The sequence below is a fragment of the Buteo buteo genome, chromosome 31 (assembly GCF_964188355.1).
Source record: "Buteo buteo chromosome 31, bButBut1.hap1.1, whole genome shotgun sequence".
Classification (NCBI taxonomy): domain Eukaryota; kingdom Metazoa; phylum Chordata; class Aves; order Accipitriformes; family Accipitridae; genus Buteo; species Buteo buteo.
The window spans coordinates 1,731,546-1,753,994 of NC_134201.1; the positions used below are offsets into that span (position 1 = coordinate 1,731,546).

Sequence of the window (22,449 nt, forward strand, 5' to 3'; positions counted from 1 at the left end):
CACAGACTGCATTGCCCACAGCCCCACAGGTGAAAGCTGGGACACCTCATTTCCAGGGACACACCTGCATAGGAGGACCCACAAGGTCAGTGTGTGACCCTGCAGCTAAAACTCCCATTCCCAGAGGGCCTGACAGCAAGAATGAAATAACAATAAAAACAACACAGACAACTGGAGAAACATGGGAAAATACAGTGAGGGTCTGGCTGGGAGAGGCAGCCGGGCACTCAGGAAAGTTCTGCTTACTCAGCTGTTCAGACCTCCTCCCAGACACCAACAGTGCCAGGCAGATGCTCTCAGCCCTGAGCTCTGCAGAGGGAAATGGGCACGTGGCTGGAGAGCTGCACCCACGGCTCTGCTGGAGCTCTGGCTGCTGAGGAGATGGTTCATGCCTTGGACCCCCCAGCTCTGAGGGCAGAGGCTTTGCTGGGAGGGAGAGGAGCCAAAGGGGCTTGCTCAGAGGAAGGGGTCTGCACTGGAGGAGATCATACAGAGTTTTCTGAATTCTCTCTCCCACAACATTTCTGCGTTTTATTTCCTCTGATCTCATTCCCTGATTATATTCTTGCTGGCTGGAGATTTTCCTCCTGGGAGGTGTTTCCCTGTGCCTTTTCTTTTCCCTGTCAGCACTCACAGATCCCATCCCAATCTCTGTGCGCTCCCCCTGGCCCTACAGAAACATGCCTGTTTGCAGGGCACTGGCCAGGCACATGCTCCTTTTTGCAGGTGGTAAAGGGCAGATCAGAACAACCCTGAGAGGTGCAGCAGAGGTGATTCTGGTGGTGCCCATAGGCAGGGGAGTGGCTGAAGGCATTTTAGGAAGCTCTTGGCAGACCTACTGATCACTCAAAGTTGCAGTTCAGGAGTCTCAGGGACTTGTTGAAATTTGAGTGTTCCTTTTCCACTTCTCCTTGTCTCTCCTCCCTCCTTACCCCTCTGGAATTGGAAACTGAGAAGATAGACACAGGAAAGCTCCTTATCTTTATAATAATCCCTGCCTTGTTCTTCTGCTTGAAACATCCTGTTTGAAATATTCTGGGGGTGATTGGGAGCTCTGAGCATCCCTGACCCACGCAGCATCTTCTCGGTAGCAGAATAACCCTGCCCTGCCCTGCCCCACCAAGGGTTGCTCCTTCCACCCACAGCTTCTCCCCACTGTTGCAGTTCCCCAGGCAGGCTGAGTCCTTACCCTGACCAGCAGCAGAGTCCCTGCCCCAGCACACAGCTTTTCCCTGCACCCAGAGACTTACCGTGCAGAGGGCTGTGAAGAATTCTCTTTGAGTCAGCTCTCTGCATCCTCTCACTCCAGACCGCCTTTAAACTCTCTCTGCATCACTCCTCTCCCCTCGGTGCCTGCAGGCAGTGCCCTCAGCCCTGCTGCGCTTTGCAGAGGAGCTGCTCCTGGGCAGAGCTGTCTCTCGGCAGTGCTGCCTGCTTGCCATGAGCTCCCTCCAGCCCAGGAGCCCAGCCCAGCTCAGCAGCAGAGGAGCAGCCCAAGGCAGCCCTTTCTCTGCCCCCTCTGGGCTCCCTCCAGGTGTCCCTGGGGCTCCAGGGGAACCTGCTGGGAAACAGGCTGAGGCAATCACAGATGTATATTTCCTCAGCTATGGAGAGCCACATCTTCATGAAATAAAACTTTCTACTCAGAGACAAAGTTACATCTACATGTGACCATTTTTTCTTTCCAGAAATATAATCCTTCTCTCAGAGTTACTTGTAATGTACCACTTTTTTTGTGTTATTCTTTAGACAGGATACTCAGAGAGTGGAAGGCAGGGTTCTCCTTTACACCTGCTGAGGGAAGGGATCCTTGGGTCAATGGTGGGGTTTCATCTGCGTTTCTATTCATGGCATTTGGAGGAGACTCAGCTCTCTCCCATGCACACCACAAAGCCACAGGAGGTGGGATTCCTCTTGACTCTTTTCAGGTGGGCACAAAATAGGCACCTGCATGGGAGCTCCTTCTCTCAGCTTCCATCTGAATTAATGGAGATGAATCACAGGAGTCAGGTGTTCAGACGCAAATACCTGTTGACATCTGAGTTGCCAGAGGTGGTCCAAGATACATGTAGGTAACAGGAAACTGTAATGGAGAAGTTCATAGGACAGGGCAACATCTCGGAAATCATGTATGAGCCTGGTGGGAAATTCCTTTGGCCAAGTGACATGACACTCTATGACCAAATGAAGGCCAAAAGAACCTTTTTCTACTCCTTATCTTCATGGTAGTTTATACAGGTATTCATATGAACGATTGCAGTCATGTACCATAGCGAGAGCTGGCTCTCTCTCTTTTCCATCAGCTGAATTTACTATACCTCCACTGGCTATAATGGCATGTGTCCCATGTTTGTCCCCACATTGCCTAACAGAATTCAGGGCAGGTACTCTATTTAATGTCCAGATCCAGGGCCACAGAGCTGCACCAGATGCCAAGGCTGGCATGGACCTCACAGGACCTACGGGAAAGCAATTCCCATTCAGGCTGGTACATCACAGACACTCCAGACGGCATCGCAGAGGGTGCGATTTGGTGCCTGTGTGGCTTTAACTGATGCCATCAGTCAGAGGCATCAGTCATCAGATGCCATCAGAGAGGCAAGGTCTGACCCTTCTCCACCCAAGAGCTGCAGGCATTGCATGAACATGAAGCATGTCGCACAGGGGTTTTTACTCACTCCCTTGATACAATCAACGGAAAGACCAAGAATTTTCAGAGTGTTCCTGGATACATCTTGTCTTCAAGGACAGTATCCTCCAAGCACAGCAATGGTCCATATCAAAACTCAGTAGAAACTCAGGAAGGAATTCAAGGGCACCAAGATGAACTTTTGGTACTTCAGGAACTGTTACAGGAGAAAAAAAGATAAGGTAGGACCACTGGCGAATTGAGTAAGATTAGGTCTAGATAGATCTGCGGTACTCTACGTCACAGCCTTGGTTAATACCAGCCAGGTCTCCCAGGCCTCTGTGCTGTGAGGCAGGACTCTGGAGGAGAACAACCAGCAGTGGATGGGGATCAAGCCCGGGGTTACTCAACCAAACTACACCCTTACCACTCCATAGGAACCACAGGGGTTGCATCCAAGGGTGCTGAGAGTGCTTTTTTCCCCAGGAGGTTCTGGCCTGTTATTACCCCAGTAAGAAAGGGATTCAGACACTGTGAACTACCTTTTAAAGTTATGTTCATCATCGTTAACACTCTAAGGAGAGAATCATGCAGATCATCGTTGGTCGCTTTAGATGGTGGGAACCCCAGGTGGTGTAGTGTTGAACAGGCCTTCGGCGCAAATGCAGCAAAGCATGCAGAGCCCATCCATAGAAGACAGTCTCCTGTTTTGGTCATTCAAGCTACTGTAGGGTTTTCTTACCAAAAATCCCAACTCTACTTATTGTCTCGACAGTCAAACAGAAACGATGTTTTCCTGAGAACATCTTGCTGCACGGTTAGACACAGTCAAGGCCACGCAGGAGACGTAATGTCCAGTACAGAGTGGGACCTGCCTGCAGGCCCTTGTGTGACAACCTGCTGCTGAGGTTGTCCTGTGGCCAAGGGATCTGTGCAGCAAAGAACAGGTTTGATGGCTGTGCTGTATGTGCAGCACGGTGCAGCGCAGCCCTAAGAACTCGATGTTCAATAGTCTTCTGGTCAGGACCAGTGTTCAGGTTTCCCTGTGAGAAGTCTGTGCTCCATAACACCGTCACAGCTGAGATGCCGTGGACCAAATGTGCACTGCCAGGAGGAGCTGAAGACCCATAGCTTGTCACAGAACTGTGACGGTTTTGGACTAAATGAGACGTGGTGGGACAGGTTGCTGAGCTGTGGTGCTGCAATGGAGGGATACAGGCTCTGCCCAGGGAGCAGCAGGGACGATGAGGAGTATCCCCCATGTATGAAGGGGAAGCTTGGGTTTGTAGAGGTCCTCTACATAACAGGCAACAGGTTGGACTAGCTTTTGCCATTTAGGATCAGAGCAGGAGTCAGCAGGAGTGACCTTGTGTTGGAAGTCACAAACTGCTTGTTCAGGGAGATGAAACAGAAAAGGACTTTTGTCATCAACCCCAGGAAGTCTCCAGGTTCATGAGCAGGTTCCTGTGGTGAACTTAAGTGCCCTGGCATTCCCTGGCAAGGCAAAGCAACAGGGTGCCAACAGCCTGAAGGCTTTTGGGACAACTTCTTCAGACAGCTGCTAGGTGGGCCACCAAGGGTGAATCTCAACTGGACCTGATCCTGGCCAACGAGGAAAAGCTGGTTAAGGATGTGATGATGTTCAGTGTCAGTCTTGGCTGTCATGGCCATGAATTAGTGGGGGATGAGACACCAAGGGGCAGTGAGCAAGGCCAGCAGCAGAACACAGACCTGGGACTCCAGAGGACAAGAGTTTGACACACTCAGGAGACTGAGACAAGTGGTGCCATGGGAAGCAGCTCTGAAGGGGGAAGCAGCATGGGAAATCTGATAGGCCATACAGGACAGCCTCCTGCAAGCACAAGAAGGATCTCCCCAAATACCCATGAAGAGAAGCAACCATCTCAGGAGGCTGCTTGTGTGAACTGACTGAGCTCCAGGGCAAAAAGGCAGCAGGCAGGAGGTGGAAGGAGGGAAAGCTGCCGACAGAATGTAGAAACCTTGTCCCAGGATGTAGGGAAGATGCCAAAGCCAAAGGTCCCGTTGCCTTGAGAGATGCAGGGGAGGATAGAGGCAGCAAGATGAGCTGATACTGGTTCATTAACCGTAAAAGAATAGACAGGGATCATGTGGACCTGTTGCTGATTTTCCTAAGTTTAGGAAAAATAAGGCTGAGGAATTTAATGACTTCTCTGGCTGTGACATCTGCCAGGCCTTTGTGACTGTTGGCAGGACCCTGGAGGAAAAGAACCAGCAGTAAGTGGGGATCAAGTCAGAGGTTACTTGAGCAAACTCAGCCTTGAACAGCCCCTGGGAGCAGAGGGGAATCAATTCCCAGTTTTCTTGGGAATGGTAAATATTGGTGTATGCCATGGACTAGTAGAAGGAACAACATGTCCCGCTCTCAATTGGTCCTCAACTAACTCTTGTATTTGTAGCAGCCTTTCAGAATTTAGTGGCCACTGATCAATCCAAACAGGCTCATCTGTTTTCCAGCTAATTTTCAGGATTGGCTGCCCCCAGTGACTGCTCCTAAAAAGGATGGGTCACTAACATTCCCTTCATTTGGCTCAATAAATCACGGCCTATGAGGCCAAACAATTCAGTTGGGGTAGTCATGACATACGGACGCGTCGTAACGTTTTCACCGTAGGGGAACACAAATGTAATCGGAAGCTGACTTACTAAGGTGGCTTGTGTGCCCCCTATCCCTGCAATGCCAAAATTTGGATCGATCAGTGGCCATGATGGAGGCCAAATATATCGTGAAATAATCGTAACATCAGCTCCTGTAGCGATTGTCATCAGTTTCTTGACGATAACGCCGTCAGGCCCTTCCAATTGCACTACCTTTTCTGGTTTACCGGTTGTTATGTCCATGGCAAGGTATACCTGTGGTTTCCCTGTGGAGCCGAATCCGCCATCCCCACGTTGTACTTCACCTGGGTTTGGAACACATGACCTGAATGGAAATAATTGTGCTATTCTGGTACCTTTAGGAATAGAAACAAGAGGGATTAAAACAAGAATCATAATGTTCACAGTCCCACAAAAATCTGCATCAATAAGCCCTGGGACTACCAAAATTCCTTTTAGAGCTGTTGAAGATCATCCCATTAAAAAGGCACTGAGCCCGAACCCCAGTGGTCTCTTTATGTTGCTATCCACCAAGTGTACCCCTGTGTCCATCAACGTAATGTCTACTGCAGTTTCCACATCCACGCCGGAGCTCCCTGCAGCGGTGGATCTGGTGGTCACGAGGCTGCCTGAGGGCTGGCAGCCCAAGATCCTTGCGTTTGTGTCGTCGCGCAAGGGGCCGTCACGGTCGGTGTAAAGTTTCCCTTCTTCCTGTATTCTTGGTGGTATTGTCATCTTTCTTAGCAGAAGCTGTACATTTGCTCCTAATGTGTCCACGTTTGCCACAGTTAAAACACTTGACCAAGGGTGTCTTACTGGCCTTGTGCTTCTTTGTAGCTCCTCGTGGAGCTGCGACAACATAGGCTGTTTTCTGTGAGTCCACAGCTCGATCCATGTATTCTAGCATATCAACGACGGCCGCATTTCTCGGCAAATTACACAATGCTCTGCGCGTCTTCTCATTAGCATTTTCGAAAGCGAGCATTTTGAACATGTTTTCTTTCATTTGCTCGGTCATGTCAGGGTGGGCATAGATTGCCCTATGCAGTCTATTAATAGACTGTGCGAAAGGTTCATTATGCTCCTGTTTCACCTGAGTAAAAGTATGGTTTCGAATATTGTCTGGTATGGAAAGAAAAGCTTGATAGGCCAAGAGCTGTGGTAGGTGATGAACTGCAGTGATACATTGTAACTGGGCGTTCCCTGATGCGAAGGGTCCAGTACCCATCAGCATCTGTGTGGTTACTCCCTATAAGGGATCTGTTCGTTGTCGTGGCGTTGCTTGTTCCCGATCACAGAACGTCTCCGACTGCTGGAAAAACAACGTTTGGGCGGGCTCCAAAACCAAATGTGCTAGCTGTTTAACATCTTGAGGTATCAGCGTATCAGAAGAAAAAATGAATTGCAGCAATCGTTGAGCTAACGCAGACTTAATACCATACTGACTCACAGCATTCCTTAATCTCTCAATGACCTTCCAGTCAAACGCCTCCCTTTTTTTCTGTCCATTTAATGCAATAACTGGGAATGCTTGGAGCATAGTCCCTTTATAATGGCATCTCTTATTATTCCCCTCCAATGCCTCTGCCTTTCTTCTGCAGAGGCTACTGCAGGCGACTCCGCGCCTATCGCGGGCGCAGTCGGTTTCACCGTCTCGGATTCCGAAAGGCGGGATGGATGAACGGGCAGTGGCGGGGGTGCGGATAGGCCTGCCCGGGGACCGGCCACGGCCCCGGCTGGTGTCGGCCAGTGCATGGCTGGCTGACACGGGCCGCTGTCAATGGGCGGAGGGGGGGGCGGAAAGGTAGGGGAGGAGGGAGGGGGTGGGGGGAGGGGGGCAGGAGAGGGCGGAGGGATGGGGGCGGGAGGGGGCGGGGGGAGGGAGGCAGGAGAGGGCGGGGGGAGGGGGGCAGGACAGGGTGGGGGGAGGGGGGCAGGAGGGCGCGGGGGGAGGGGGGCAGGGGCCGAGGGAGGTGCTGGAGGGGGTGGCGAGAAGGGGACGGGAGGGGGAAGCGGGGCCGGTATACGGTGAGAATCTTCGCTCTCTTGCCCTCTCGGTCCATCCTTTCAGGAGGATGACCTTTTCTCCCTCACTTCTGGTTCTTCCGACCGTACCGTCAGTTTTTGTAATTGGTACACCACCTCCCTCAGGAGCTCTTCAGATCATACTGTCAGTTCTTGTAGTTGGTTCACCACCTCCCTCAGGAGCTCTTCAGACCGTACTGTCAGTTCTTGTAGTTGGTTCACCACCTCCCTCAGCTCTTCCATCGCACCACCTGATAGAGATGGTTCCCTGTCCCCCGTCCCCCGCAATCCGTTTATCTGCATTAGTCACCCCCGAGTCTTTCGGCTTCAGATCTGTCAGGCGACAATCGCCCCCCCCTAATTCCCCTGTTTCTTGCGGAGTAACAGACAGGGGAATTTTTTCGGCACCAACGACCTGGCTGGGTATAGGCAAAGGCTGTGTCTGTGCAGGCGTCTCAGCGTTAACGGAGATGGATGTAGATATATTGTCAAGTAAAAACAAAATAAAAGAGCTTTAGTTCATCATCATGCATACAAAAGAGTTCCCTTACAGCACTGTCCTGATACTGTTATTACTGTTATACCGCTAATTCCGAAACTTCCTTGAAAGCTTCTATATTATTCGTCAGCTCCAAACCTCAGGCTTCTAAGACACACAAAGTACTACCTCAAATCTCTGCAAACCAAATCTCTCCCACTTTCTTTGTCATTGTGACAGTTACACGACCGGACTTCGAGTGCTGAATTGGACATTACTCAGAAACTAAACCTAGCCACCCCCAGTGCCTCTGACATCTGAGGATAAGCTGGAACGCCAGGGGGGTTATTTTCTGCCAAATTCCTTTACCCTTTACCGCAACAGTGACTCCAGGAACAACCCCCACTATCCCAGTGAGATTCATCTCACTTGTCTCGGAAAGGCTCATTGCCAGTTCCTCTGTCTGCTGTGATACCCATCCTTGGCTTTCTGGCCTGTGCCTTCAAATACACAGTATGGAAGAAGCGTGCCTGTGGAACATCTCACCTGTGTAGTCAGAAGGGGTTCTGCAAGCATCAGCAACATTGCCCTCTAGAAGAAGGCATTTCTCCCCTTTCAGAAGGCACAGAGCACATCTAGGGACTCTTAATACACTCAGAAGCACACCCCTCCATGTTTCACCTCTCTGAACTTCCTTCACCATTTCTTTCAGCAATGACCAAAGAAGAAAAAGGTTCTTCCTCATAGGTGTCCTACCAGGAGAGAGTGGAAAAGAAGGACCTTAGCCTCCCACAGTGTCACAGAAGAGCGGAATGCACCTCATTCAAAAGAGACCAGCAGCAGTATGTTGTAGTGAGGTAAAATAATAATTTGACAGAGTTCAGTAAGTTCAATGGAATTTAACAAAGTTTTAACACTGGTTTGACAAGGCTCAGTAAGTTTGATGGCAAGGTTCACCTTACTATTTATATATAGAGAGAGAACATTTATAAAGCTATAGAAATCAGATTAATATAGCCACAAAAGCATAGGTATGAAATGGATAAAACCTCCTTTAATAAGATCTAATGGATCGAAGAATTATAAGTGTGAACAGAAACAAAAGGAAAAGGCCAGGCTGGGGTCGCCCACTTCACCAGGCTGCAGAATAAGCCCTGACTAGCCTGATATGTGTGTGGGGAGACTTCAAGAGGGTGGAAGGCTGCCTGAAAGGTGGTGGGGCATGGACAAGCTGGAACATGCCCAAAGACTATGGCCCCTTTCTAGGACGCCTCTAAGGAGCCCCCATAACAAATCCTGTCACGTGCAAAGAAGGGTCCAGTCCTATGAGCCAGACTGGGAGGCTCCCACATCCCAGCCCAGCCCTGCAGGGTGGCCATACAGGGTTACTGGGGCAAAGTCTGGGCTTTGCACGGTGCAGCAAGACACAGGCCTTGTGAGCTGTGAAAATAGAAAACCAGGACCAAATGCCAACCTCAGAAGAACATGTGCATGGGGACAAAGAGGAAAAGACCTGAAGGGAATGCCCAGAAAGAACCATATGAACAAGAAAAAACAGCCAATGGGCCTATGAACTGCAAATTTCATTTTGAGGTATCGCACTCAGAAGATGAGTGGTGGTGGTGGTGGTGGTGGTGAGCTCCCTTTCCCCATGGTTGTAAGGGATCTCAGAGCTACCTGCAAGACTCCTGCGGGGTACAGTCGGGTGCTACATGTTTTGCCTCGTCCTTAGGTTGATGACCTGATTGGATGTTTCAAAAAACTCCAGATGACTGAGGGAGGGGAGAGATCAGGAGTGGGCTGGGACTTGCCTGGGTCCACCTGAGCCACACCAGCCAAACCCAGTACACTCGGTTTATATCGTGTCAAAGGATGGGGAAGGGGGTGGTGGTGGTTGACGGAAATGCATAGAATACTGCAGGACCTGAGCAGGATGCAAATGGTATGGAAGAAGGGGTGGAGATTGTCCTGGGTCTGGCTGGGATGGAGTTCATTTTATGGTGCCATGTTTTGTGCTGATGGCTAAACCAGCATTGATAACACACTGGTGTTGTAGCTATTGCTGATCAGTGCTGGCATAATGCCACGGCCTTCTCTGTTTCACATTCTGACCCCCCAGCGAGGAGGCTGGGGCTGGGCAAGAGGCTAGGAGGGGACAAAGTCAGGAGAGCTGACCCCAACCGACCAGAGAGGTATTCCGTGCCATATGGTGTCTTGTTGAGAGATAAAACTGGGAGGAGACTTTCTCCAAAGTAGCCATTGGTGAGAGATTGCTGGGCCTCAGTCTGCTGCTGTGAATGATTGCTTCTCCATCCCTTGTTTCATTTCCTTTTTTCCCCTCCACTTACTAAACTATGTTTCTCATCAGCCATGAGTTTTGCTCGCACTTTTGCCCTCCCAGTTTTCTCCCCCACCCTGCTGTGGGGGAGTGAGTGAGTGACTGGGTGGGGGTTTAGCTGCTGGCTGGGGTCACTGCACCACATGAGCACATAGCAAACAGGCTAGTATGAGCTTGTGAGGTCACTGCTGCCTGAGTAACTGAGAGGCCAAGAGTAGGCTCATGGCTTGTGAAGGAGCTTGTGAGGTCACTCTTGGTAAAGTAGCTGATAGGCCAGGACCAGGTGCAAAGCTTGTATAGGTGCTTGTGAGGTCACTGGAGACTGAATACCTCAACTACCAGTAGATGGCAAATAGGGGGATATGTGCTTGTGAGGTCACTCTTGGCTAGAGTAGCTGATAGGCCCAGAGCAGGCCCGTGGACTGTGTAGGTTCTTGTGAGGTCACTGCTTCCTGAATAGCTGACAGAGCTGGAGCAGGAACGTGGATGAGAGGAAATGCCCTCAAGTTACGGCAAGGGAGATTTAGGTTAGATATTATGAAAAATTTCTTTACCGAGAGGGTTGTCAGACATTGTTATAGGCTGCCCAGGCAAGTGGTTGAGTCACCATCCCTGGAGGTATTCAAAAAGCAAGTGGACGGGGTACTTCAGGACATGGTTTAGTGGGCATGGTCGGTAGTTGGACTCGATGATCTTGAAGGTCTTTTCCAACCTAAATGATTCTATGTGGTTTGTGCGGGTGGCTGTGAGGTCACTGAATCCCAAGTAGCTGATAGGCCAGGCAAAGGCCAAAAGCTTGTGTAGGGCGTTGGGAGATCATAGTGCCTGAATGCTTCATAGGCTGGGAGAAGGCCCATGGTTTGTACAGGTTCTTATAAGGTCACTCATGCCTGAAGTAGCTAATAGGCCAGGGCCAGGCTTATAGATTGTGCAGGTGCTTGTGAGGCTACTGGTGCCTGAGCAGATGATAGGCCAGGAGCTGGCACATGGCTCGTGAACGTATTTGTGATGTCAGCAGTGCCTGAATACCTGATAAGCCAGGAAGAGGTACGTGGCAGTCGTAGATGCTGTGACATCACCTGTGGCTGAGTGGCAGATGGACCAGGAGCAGGCACATGGCTTGTGTAAGAGCTTGGGATTTCACTGGTGCCGGAGTAGCTTTTAGGCAAAGAGCTGGCATATGGCTTGTGTGGGAGCTTCTGACGTCATCGAAATAATATTTAGGCCCCACCAAAATGCAGCTTTTTGGAAGAACCATCATCAGTGGAAGCCCATACACAGCGCACGCATACACGTGTGTGACAGTGTAACTTGTGAGTGCACAGCGATGGCCATGGGAGGGTGTGAGGTCACATCCCCAATGGCACCCCATGGCCGTGGGGCTCAGTACAGAGCGGCCGCATGCATCAAAGGGGCATCATGAGGGACGGGATGCGCCCAGCCCCGTGTCTGCGAGGCCGAAGGAGCAGCCCCTGCAGCCGTGGCTGGAGCAGTAGGGGTAGGGGTGGCTCGGGGGCACCGCAGGGATGTGCCTGGGCACGGCGCCAGGAAGAAACCACAGACTTCCTCCGGAGCACGGGGAGCTCTGCGAGGTCACGTGGGCTGTGGTTTGTGCACCTGCAGGCTGCAGCTCCCGAGCCACCCGCGGGGAATAACGGCCCCTCGGTGACATGCCGAGAGTCAGGGACACATTTGAGCCTCTGGGCTGCATGTCTGCTGCTGGGCAGGGACATGTCCCAGCTCCGTCTCCGGCTTCTGCGAGGGACCCACCATGGGGCTCTCCGGGGAGGGACGAATGAGCCGGCACTCGTGGAATGGAGCTCTTCCCCTGGCCAAGGACCTTTCCCAGCTGCTGCTCCCAGCAGAGTGGGGTCTGAAGCAGGGGCAGGGGCTGTTTTCTTTCTTCCTGACACAGCCCCCGGTGCAGTCTCAGCCCTGTGATTCCCATGGCACAGGGGTGGCTGGACACTCGCACCCGGGTCTCTTGGATGTGCCCAGTGCAGGAGATGCTCAGTGCTCCTAGTCCACATGGCACAGTTCAGGGGGTGAAAAACCTGTTCCCCCCCCACAACTGGCCCTGTCTTGTGACAGCCCCCCACCACAGTGACGTGACACCTGTAGCGGAGCCATCTCTCATATATGGTCATGAATGGCGCTGGAGAAGTTCATTGGAGGGCTGGGCTGTGTCGGAGGGGAGATGGCTCCCGATAATGTCTAAAAAGGTGCTGCTGCTTCGATTGGCTCCTCCTGTAGCTGGGTTGGCATTAGCAGAGATATATAACCCTCCCATTGCTGTTGTCCCCGTGAGTTCCCGGGAGCCGTGACAGGGAGTGGGGTGCAGCAGGGCTGCGCCGGCAGGGCAGGACTCTCAGGATGGGGACAGAGGGACTGGTGTTCCCGCAGGTGCTGTGGCTTCTCCTCTGGGTCCAGTTGTGCAGGGGTAAGTGCTGGTTCCCTCATCCCACTTCCTGGGCCCAGTGGGGTCATGGGGATCCCACTGGGAACGCGGTTCCTTTCCAGGCTCCCCTGAGACAAGGGTCAGAAGGTGTTCAAGCCCATGGACCTTCTGCCTTTCCCTGGGCCTGTCTGCATTTATGGCAGCCCATGCCTGGCTGCATTTATAGACACCCCATCCTGGGTTACCCTTTTGGGACCCCTTGTTCCCCAGTGCTGTACCCTTGAGGCTGGCGGTGGCCCAGCTGGTGATGGCAGCACTCAGCGATCCCCAGGGCACAGCCAATCTCTAGGGTGCCCTGGAGGGTTTGTGTGCTGCTCGCTGCCCCCAGGCTGCAGGGGAGCCCCGACCCCAGGAAGGCAGTTTGTGCCCCACGGAGAGAAGGGGACAGGGCTGTCTGCACCCACAGGTGGCAGAGAAGTTTCCTTCCTAGGGGCCCTGGCCAAGCATGGGGGCTGGGCTGATGCCAGGGGCGAGGAGGGGACATGCGTTGGGGTTATCCTTGGGGTTGTCTCGGTGCTCCCTGAGGACATGGAAAGCTCGGGGTGTGGTGTGGGTTTGGGTGGTGCCAGGGCAGGTGGTGGGCAGGGGAAGGTGTGGGCCTGGGGGCACGGGGCTGTGCAGGGTGTGCTGGGCTGGGGAGGAGATGGTGCCCTGGGCAGGGCCTGGGGGCACAGTGTGGAGGTGAACATGGGCATGGGGCTGTTGGAGTGGAAGGAGGTGCCATGGGCTGTGAGATGGTGAATGGCCCAGCAGGGCTGGCGTTGGGCACTCCCAGCCTGCACAGCCCGTGGGGAGAGGAGGGGCTCCCACAGTGGCCAGGGGACAGCATGGAAGGGGGAGGGCTCCCATGCTGGTGCCTGTGACTCCATGTGGGAAGGGGGGCTCCCAGACCTGCAGTCTGGGGCTCGGTGCTCTTCTGACTGGTCCCATATTGGTGTTTGAAGGATCTGCGGAGGTGAGGCTTGAAGGTGGCAGCTGGCGCTGTGCTGGAAGAGTGGAGGTGAAACAACAGGGCCAGTGGGGGACTGTGTGTGGTTTTTACTTATGGGACATGAAGGATGCTGCAGTGGTTTGTAAGCAGCTGGGCTGTGGATCTGCTCTTGAAGCTCATGGGGAAGCACACTTTGGGCCAGGATCTGGCCCCATTTGGATGTTTGGTGTAGACTGTGATGGCACCGAGTCTGCCCTGTCTGACTGCACAAACACAGAATGGATTCGAGAGTACTGTGATCACAGTGTGGATGCTGGAGTGACGTGTTCAGGTAAGGGGCCAGCCCATTGCCTACCTTTGTGGCCAGGATGGGGGAAGGGACCTGGCTGCACCCTCAGGGAACAACGGAGGGGTACTGGAGCAGGTCCTGGTGTGGCCAGGCACACTGCCGAGCTGTGACAGTCATTGCTGTTTTCCCTGGTCCCTGAGGAAAGCCCCAGGTGAACTCTCCACTGCCTGGCCTGGGACGTGGCTCAGCCCACCCTCCATCGGAGCCTCCGGCTGGGAGATGAATGCCATGCCCTGCTCCGCAGTCTCCTTTGGTTCCCATCTTTCTCCTCCCATTCAGCCAGGGCCTGTCTGGCAGCACCGAGGACCAGGTCTCACCATGGCAGAGGCAGTGAGAGCAGCTCACATGGCCGCCCACAGTCCTGAGGAAAGGCCCAAGGTGGCCGGGGACTTTTGGGTTGTGTCCCCTGGCAGACATGAGTTCCCCAAAGCAGAGGGGCTGCTTAGAGGGGAGGAGTGCTGGGCTGGGGCAGAAGAACAGGGTGGCCCATGGCCACTTCATTCCTCTTCCAGGCTCACCCCATGAGAGCCAGCCCACAGGGAAACAACCCTGTGCAGACAGTGTTGACCTGCTGCGCAGCCTCTCCTGCCTACCCCAGCCCCTGCCTGCCCTGTGCCACAGGGGATTTGCCAGCACTTTCTGGTTCTCCTTGGTGCCCGTCCTTGCACTGGGAGCTTGTGTCAACCCAGGGCTGCTCCTTCACCCGCTCTCCTGCCCTCTACCCAGCTGTTGGCAGGGGATGTGCACACCTGGCAGCGTACTCTGGCCCTGGCTGAGGACCCCCTCCCCAGTCAGGTGCTGGAGCTGGGGGCTGGTGAAGACAGCGACAGCAGGTACACCTGCACCGCCTCTGTGCCCTGTCCCCTCTAATAGCAGTGCCCCGATGGCCCAAGAACCACCTGGGAATGGGATGCATTTCCCGTGGCTCCAAGGGGTTCCTGAGCCTGGCTCCGAGCTTGGTGGGGCAGAGCAGGCTGCAGCAGTCATTATCATCTGGGCCAGTTCTCCTGGATCCAAACTGCTCACACTACTGCAGTGCTGGGGAGACCATGCCAGGCAACACAGGGAACCTTGTGTGGTAGCAGTTTGTCTGAGCAGTACCTGTGGCTGTGAGTCTGCGACAGACATGCAGACTCAAGTGCTCTGATGGTGTAGAGATGGGGTGCGTGGGGGTCTGGATGTGCCTGTGTCAGCAACTCTCCCCCAACAACTTCCTCTGGGATGTGCAATGCGGAGTTTGGTCATGGCTTGCTAGGAGGTGATGTAGGGCATGGGCATTTCACTGTCAGAGGGCTCTGGGAACTCCCAGTTGTTATGGTTTTTTCCCAGGATTTGTCCGGCTGGTGGAAGGGAAGAGTCACTGCTCAGGACGTGTGGAGATCCATGACGGGGACCAGTGGAAAACTGTTTGTGATTCACATTTTAGTCCCAAAGCTGCTGATGTGGTCTGCAGGGAGTTGCAGTGCGGCGTGGCCCTGCCTGTAGCTGGACCAGCTCACTTTGGAGAAGGGGTCAGTCCCATCTGGGATGGAGAGCTGCAGTGTGTGGGGAATGAATCCCACCTCATCTCCTGCCGCAGAGGTTCCTCCAGGGACCAGGCCTGCACCCACGCGAACAGTGCTGTTGTCACCTGCACACGTAAGGACTCAGGGAGGTGTTGAACACCAGGGCTGTGCCAGGGGTTGGGGAACAGAGCAAGGACCGTGCTGGGCCAGGTGTGAGGACAGGAGGGATGATGGGATTGTTTGCAGCATGAAGATAGTGCAGAAGGAGAAGAAAGGCATGCTGTCCCTCTGGACTCTCTGCCTGCTACTGAGGGTACACGAGCACCAATCCACCCTCTCTCCTCCTCCTCTGTCCCCACAATACACAGGATTCAGGCTGGTGAACGGCAGCACAGCGTGTGCAGGAAGGGTAGAGGTCCAGGTGTCAGGGACCTGGGGGACCCTCTGTGCCTCCCACTGGGATCTCTTGGATGCCCACGTTCTCTGTCGTCAACTCAACTGTGGGTTTGCTGAGTCCATTCCTGGAGGAGAGCATTTTGGGAGAGGGACTGGCCCTGTCTGGAGAGACTCATTCCACTGTGACGGGACAGAAGCCCACCTGGGACAGTGCCCAGTGATCACCCTGGGAGCCTCACCATGCTCCCACGGGAACAACGCTGCTGTTGTTTGCTCAGGTGAGTGCTGGAAAAATGCTGCATTAACTCCATTTGCCATTTGTGTGTGATGTGGCCACCCAAAGCAGGGATCCCATTGCAGTACCAGGCTGAATTTCTCCCTGGAGAAACCCTGGCTTCCCCAGGAGCCATCTGGAGGGCTTTGCCTGCTCAGAGTGAGCGCTCTACTTTGGCAGAGCTGAGGGCTGAATGGAGGCAAGTATCTGCCCCCAGGGCAGTGGCTTAGGCTCCAGCACCACCACCAGGCCTGGGCTCCTCCATTCTCCTACTGTGGGACAAGCCCAGGACAGGGATGCAGGGCTGTGCTCCACCTTTCTGGCTGCAGAAAACTGCATCCCATCCCCAGAGAGAGCTTTGCAGAGCCCCATCCCACCACCCAGGCAGCAGGTGCCTAGGTGCCCCCAACAGCATCAGACCTGAGTGTGAGCTGCAGAGAGGGCCCGGGTTTTGCCCTCACTTCTCATCAGCAAAAGGCTCAATCTTGTCATGTTTGGTCAGAAAATCCCCCCTCGCCCTGCTCCCTAAAGGGAGCTGTGGCATCTCTGCTCTCCCCAGGCTCAGCCGGCTTTGCATCCCTGCGGCTGGTGGGCGGAGGGAGCCGGTGCGACGGACGAGTGGAGATCTTCCAGAATGGGACGTGGGGCAGAGTCCTGGACGACCAGTGGGACGTGCAGGAGGCCAGCGTGGTGTGCCGGCAGCTGTGGTGCGGAGAGACAGGGACAGCCTACAACCCCCCGAAGCCTGAGCGAGGGACGGGTCCCGTGGGGCTGCGAGGGGTCCGGTGTGCAGGGCACGAGGCCAACCTGGCCCTCTGCAACACCTCCCTGCCCGAGAGTGCACCGGCGGCAGGGGTTGCAGAGGACGTGGGAGTCATTTGCTGGGGTGAGCGGCGCTGCACGGGCCCCCCAGGTGATGGGGTGGGTGGGCAGCCGGCCCCTGACAGCAACTGGGGTTTCTGCCCACTACAGGGAGCCGGAGGGTCCAGCTGGTGAACGGGTCTGGGCGCTGTGCTGGGAGAGTGGAGGTCTACTACCAGGGCATCTGGGGGACTGTCTGTGACGATGGCTGGGACCTGTCTGATGCCGCCGTCGTTTGCCACCAGCTGGGCTGTGGAGGGGCAGTGGAGGCAGCCGGCTCTGCTCAGTTTGGGGCAGGCTCCGGGCGGATCTGGCTGGATGGCGTCAACTGCTCTGGGGCCGAAGCTGCTCTCTGGGACTGTCCTGCCAGGCCCTGGGGGCAGCACGACTGCGGGCACAAAGAGGACGCGGGAGTCATCTGCTCAGGTCTGTGGTGGGACCTGTAGTGGGAGCCTGGCTCTTGCAGAGGCCAGGACACAAGGAGAGACGGGCATGGCCAAGGCTGTCCCTGGCTGCCTCTGAGCTCCTGCCCGAGCATGTCCTGTGGACACCCATGCACGGGTACCGTCAGTCCCACTGCGGGTCCCTAGGGATCTCAGTCGTCCCCAAGGGTTAGCAGGAAGGACAGGGGTGTCTGTCCATCAGGGGCTTCTCTCTGCCCTTGGGTGCAAGGGGGACGTGCTGGCCCTGGCCCTACCCAGCTGTGGGTGTGGGGGGTGCAGAAGTGTCCTGGCTCCCACTGCCCCAGACCAGCCTGTTCCCCCTTGGTGCCTTTCCTCCCAGAGTTGGTGGCCCTGAGGCTGGAGAACAGTGATGGCTGTTCCGGGCGCCTGCAGGTTTTCTACAATGGGACATGGGGAAGCATTTGCTCCAACTCGATGACTCTCGCCACGGTGTCTCTGGCATGCAAGGAGCTGGGCTGCGGGGATGGAGGATCCCTGGAAACACAGCTGCCTTTTGGAAGGGTGTCTGGCCCTACCTGGCTGGATTACGTGCAGTGCGGGGAGAAAACCAGCTCCTTCTGGCAGTGTTCCTCTGCTCCCTGGAACCCACAGTCATGTGAAGACCTGCGAGAGGAGGCCCACATCACCTGTAACGGTAACTCTGAGCCACATGGGCACCCCAGTGCCACCCCAGCTCCTGTTCCCTGCTGGGTATGGCCAAACGTAGAGAAAGAGCTTGGAGGGGCTTTTCCTTTCCATGTCAGTCCCTTCTGCTGCTGGTGGCAGAAAAGTGATCAAAGCCACACACGTCCAGCAGCAGTTGCCAGCAGCACCTTGGGGAGGCAGAAGCATCTCCAGGTGAGGTCTCAGAAGAGACCAGACAGGGTTCAGGAGAGCCTCCCCTCCACAGACACGCTCCTGCTGCTCTGTTAAACAGGGACCTTTGTGAGCTGAGCAGTCGGGGTCCCCCCACAGTCCTGTGCTTGTCCCCTCAATGACCAGGGTTCAGTTGCTGCCGCGATCGAGATGGCAGAGGGAGGCACAAGCAGAGCTCAGCCCTGCTCTCTTCTGCACGATCTCCAGAACCAGCCCTTTCACCACAGTGTTTCCTTCTTCAGGGAGACGCCCAGAAACACCCTCGATCCCGCTGTCCCCGTGCCCCAACTCCACGACGTGCACAGGTAGGGAGCTGCTCGTCTGTGGATGCTTCTTGTCTGGCAGGGCTCTGCCTGCTGTCTCCGTGCCACGGGAGGTCTTTGCCTTCTCCAGACAGGGAGAAGATTCGTGCCGTGGGAGGTGAGGACAGGTGCTCGGGCAGAGTGGAGGTCTGGCACCGTGGCTCTTGGGGGACGGTGTGCGACGACTCCTGGGACATGCGGGATGCCGAGGTGGCGTGCAGGCAGCTGGGCTGTGGCCCCGCGGTGTCTGCCCTGCATGAGGCTGCGTTTGGGGAGGGGACGGGCCCCATCTGGCTGGAGCAGGTGGAGTGCCGTGGGACAGAGCCGTCTCTGCAGGACTGCTGGGCCCGGCCTGGGGATGGCGGTGCTTGCCGGCACAAGGAAGATGCTGGTGTGAACTGCTCAGGTGAGTGGCAGGGCTGGGACCCCTTGCTCAGGTAATGCTGCTGTCCTTCCTTGCTTCCAAGGCACACGGCTGCATCCTGTCCATCTCGCTGTCCACCAACACCTTTCCAAAATGCCTCCTTCCCACCAGGCAGCCCCCCTCCCTTGCCATTGCCAGGGTTAGACCCCTGCAGGGACAGAAACTGGCATCTGTCCTTGTGGGATTTCCTGACTTTCATGCCAATGCATGCTCTCGTCGATATATAAAGGAGGCTTTTAAGAAGATGGAGAGAGACTTTTTACTAAGGTCTGTAGTGACAGGACAAGGGGTAAGGGTTTCAAAACTAAAGAGGGTAGATTGGATGTAAGAAGAAAATTTTTATGGTGAGGGTGGTGAGACATTGGGACAGGTTGCCCAGGGAAGTTGTGGATGCCCCATCATTGTCAGTGTTCAGGGTCAAGTTGGATGGGGTTTTGAGCAACCTGATCTAGTGAAAGATGTCCCTGCCCACGGCAAGGGGTTTGAACTAGGTAGTCTGTAAAGATTCCTTTCCAACCAAAACCATTCTATGATCCTATGATCCTATGAGTCTGTGATTATTATCAGCTTCCCTCTTCTTAGTATCAGGCAGGTGAGTAGAGGTTCAGAGAGAGGAGGGTAGTCCTGAGAACACAGACACAGGGGAGGTCACCCTGCTGGGATCTGCTTCCCAGCCCTGCATCACCACGGGTGTAGGTGGCATGGCCTTGCATCAGTGCCGTGGTGCTGTCATTCAGGTAGTGGCACATAGCCACCGGTCCCCTTTTGGAGGCCCTGGGGTGTCTGCCCCCCACCAGCTCTAAGAGGGCATGGCTTTCCTGGAGGTTGGGTGCTGTGTTTGCCTACTGAGTGGAGTTGTGTTTGGCACGCAGGCACCTGGCATGGCACTAGAGGCTTTTCAGATATTTTACAAGGCACGTTCAGGTGCCCTAAACATCTGATGTCATTGTGGGTGGCCAAGATCTCTCCATTCCCCCTCTGGCCCTCAGCTGATGCTCAGGGAGGAGGTGGGTATCCTCAGAGATTTTCCATCAGGGCTTGCAAACACTTGCACATGGCTTGGGCCACCTCTGGCACCTCAGTCATCACAAAGTATCTGTATGTGAGCACCTGAGTCCCCACGGACTAAAGGTAAAGGGGCTCAGAGCAGGGCTCACACACTGGCAACTCTTTTGTGCACACCTGAACTGAAGCAGGAGGATTCCCAGCTCCGCTGGGTCTGTGGAGTCAAAGCGGGGAGCTGAGTCCTGCTTCAACCCAAGGGCTTCCTGGTCAGGATGAGAAGCCTGCATTGCCTCAGCTGAATCCCTGGCCTGCACAAGGGAAGCCAAGCCCCTCCCTGGCCCTGTCTGTGTGTCCCTTTTCTTGTGGGTGAAGAATATCGATGTCAAGAGGGGCACGTTGACACCTGTCACAGAGAACCGCACTCTGGCAGGGCAAACCATGTTGCTGGAATCAATCTCTCTCTCTACTGTTGGTGATTAATTCAGGTGATTTTGCGGTATGTTCCCCAGGGGCGACCCCGGTGCCTTTCAGGAGCTCTCAGCCCCAGAGCTCCAGAGACATCTTCAGGGATCCCAGAGCAGGCAGAGGAAATGGTGCCTTGGGATGGTCCTCTGCTGCTGGGCTGGGCTGGGCTCCTGGGATGGAGCGAGTTCATTACAAGCAGGCAGCACTGCCGAGAGACAGCTCTATCCAGGAGCAGCTCCTCTGCAAAGCGCAGCAGGGCTGAGAGCACTGCCTGCAGGCACCGAGGGGAGAGGAGGGAAGGGAGAGGGAGGTTAAAGGCAGTCAGCAGTTGGAGGACAAAGGAGGGCTTGTTGCAGGACAGATCTTCACACGGTAGGTCTCTGACGGCAGGGCAATGCACAAGAGTATCCTGACGGGATCTCCAAAAGCTGGCACAATCCACAGCTTATGAGCTCTGTAAATAAAACTCACAGTTTCTCTACAGTAGACAAGAAGGATGTAGTCCAGAGCAGGAATTCCCTGCTGCACCATCAGAAGGAAAGTGCATGACAGCTACTTTTTTCTGGGGACGGCTGCAGGGCTGTGAAGGCATTTGTGCAGGGCACCCCCCCCTGCCCCGAGCTGTGCTTTAGAGCAGGGTCCCTCTGCCCCAGGGGGCTGTGTACCAGGGCACAGTGATCAGTAGGTCTGCTAGGAGCCTGTTAAAGTGCGTGGAGCCACTGCCCTGCCTATGGACAGCACCCCCTTTTCTGGACCCATCAGGGTTGTTCTGAGCTGCCCTTCTGCACCTGCAAAGAGGAACATGCACCCAGCCAGTGCTCTGCAAACAGGCAGGTTTCTGTAGGTCCAAGATGGGTGGGCAAAGGTTGGGATGGGGTCTGTGAGTGCTGACAGGGAAAAGAAATGGGATAGGAAAACATCTCCCAGGAAAAAGTCTCCAGGCAACAGGAATATGATCAGGGTATGAGAGGAAACAAAGCACAGAAATGCTGTGGGAGGGAGAATTCAGAAAACTCTGTATGATCTCCTCCAGTGCAGACCCCTTCCTCTGAGCAAGCCCCTTTGGTTCCCCTCCTTCCCAGCAAAGCCTTTGCCCTCAGAGCTGGGGGGTCCAAGGCATGAACCATCTCCTCAGCAGCCAGAGCTCCAGCAGAGCCGTGGGTGCAGCTCTCCAGCCACGTGCCCATTTCCCTCTGCAGAGCTCAGGGCTGAGAGCATCTGTTGGTGTCTGGGAGGAGGTCTGAACAGCTGGGTAAGGGTAATGCTTCCTGACTGTCCGGCTGCCTCTATGCTTGCCTCTCTCAGCCAGACCCTCACTGTATTTTCCCATGTTTCTCCAGTTGTTTGTGTTGGTTTTAGTGTTATTTCATTCTTGCTGCCAGGCTCTCTGGGAATGGGAGTTTCAGCTGCAGAGTCACACTCTGACCTTGTAGGTCCTCCTATGCAGGTGTGTCCCTGGAAATGAGGTGTCCCAGCTTTCACCTGTGGGGCTGTGGGCAATGCATTCTGTGGGGCTGGGGAATGAGCTGGTTTTCCCTGGATTAGATGTAATCATTAGGACATTGGCTTTAAGTCTTTGGAGTGGCTTTCCAAGCTGTGAGCTGTCCTTAAGCATGGAAATCATTCACATAGCATCTTTCTGTTGTCTGAAAGCCCACAGAGAGAAGTGCCGAGATGCTGCAACTGAGGAAATGCTGTTGGGTTGATGAAATGAGCCGTGTGTGTCCTTGGCTAGAAAGAGGGTGCTGAGACCTTGAGAAAGGGTGAGGCATTTAGTAGTCTGCAGTGTGTCCCCCTCCTTTCAGTAGTGTCTGGTGGCTTTTATTGGTAACATGGGCACCCTCCATTTCAGACAGTTGTAATCTCAGGGCAGCTGGGAACAAAACAGAGGGACAGACCAGCTCCCTTATTCTGCTCTAAGCCGCAGAGAATCCTCTTGCTTTGCAGGATTCACCCTGTTTTCCCTGAGTGCCACAGAAATGCTGAGGGTTTCTGATGTCCAAGAACACTTCCCAGGTGACATGGAGTAACTGTAAAAAATCCTGCCTTTGCC

General features: G+C 54.6%; 1 protein-coding gene across 1 annotated transcript; it reads left to right on the forward strand.

The window, feature by feature from the left end:
• The first annotated feature begins 13,412 nt into the window (after positions 1 to 13,412).
• LOC142025986 (antigen WC1.1-like) lies at positions 13,413 to 22,426 on the forward strand. The gene is made up of 9 exons (XM_075018733.1): positions 13,413 to 13,827; positions 15,175 to 15,480; positions 15,707 to 16,024; positions 16,580 to 16,906; positions 16,993 to 17,307; positions 17,665 to 17,979; positions 18,443 to 18,505; positions 18,594 to 18,908; positions 22,344 to 22,426. The coding sequence occupies exons 1-9, from the start codon at positions 13,413 to 13,415 to the stop codon at positions 22,424 to 22,426; spliced, it is 2,457 nt and encodes an 818-aa protein (XP_074874834.1).
• The last annotated feature ends 23 nt before the right edge of the window (positions 22,427 to 22,449 follow it).

Coding starts and splice junctions, on each gene's coding strand:
- LOC142025986 (XM_075018733.1), top strand. CDS start 13,413: ATGCTGGTGCCTGTGACTCCATGTGGGAAGGGGGGCTCCCAGACCTGC. Junction 16,025..16,579: donor CGCTGCTGTTGTTTGCTCAG/GTGAGTGCTGGA, acceptor TGCTCTCCCCAG/GCTCAGCCGGCTTTGCATCC. Junction 18,506..18,593: donor CAACTCCACGACGTGCACAG/GTAGGGAGCTGC, acceptor TGCCTTCTCCAG/ACAGGGAGAAGATTCGTGCC.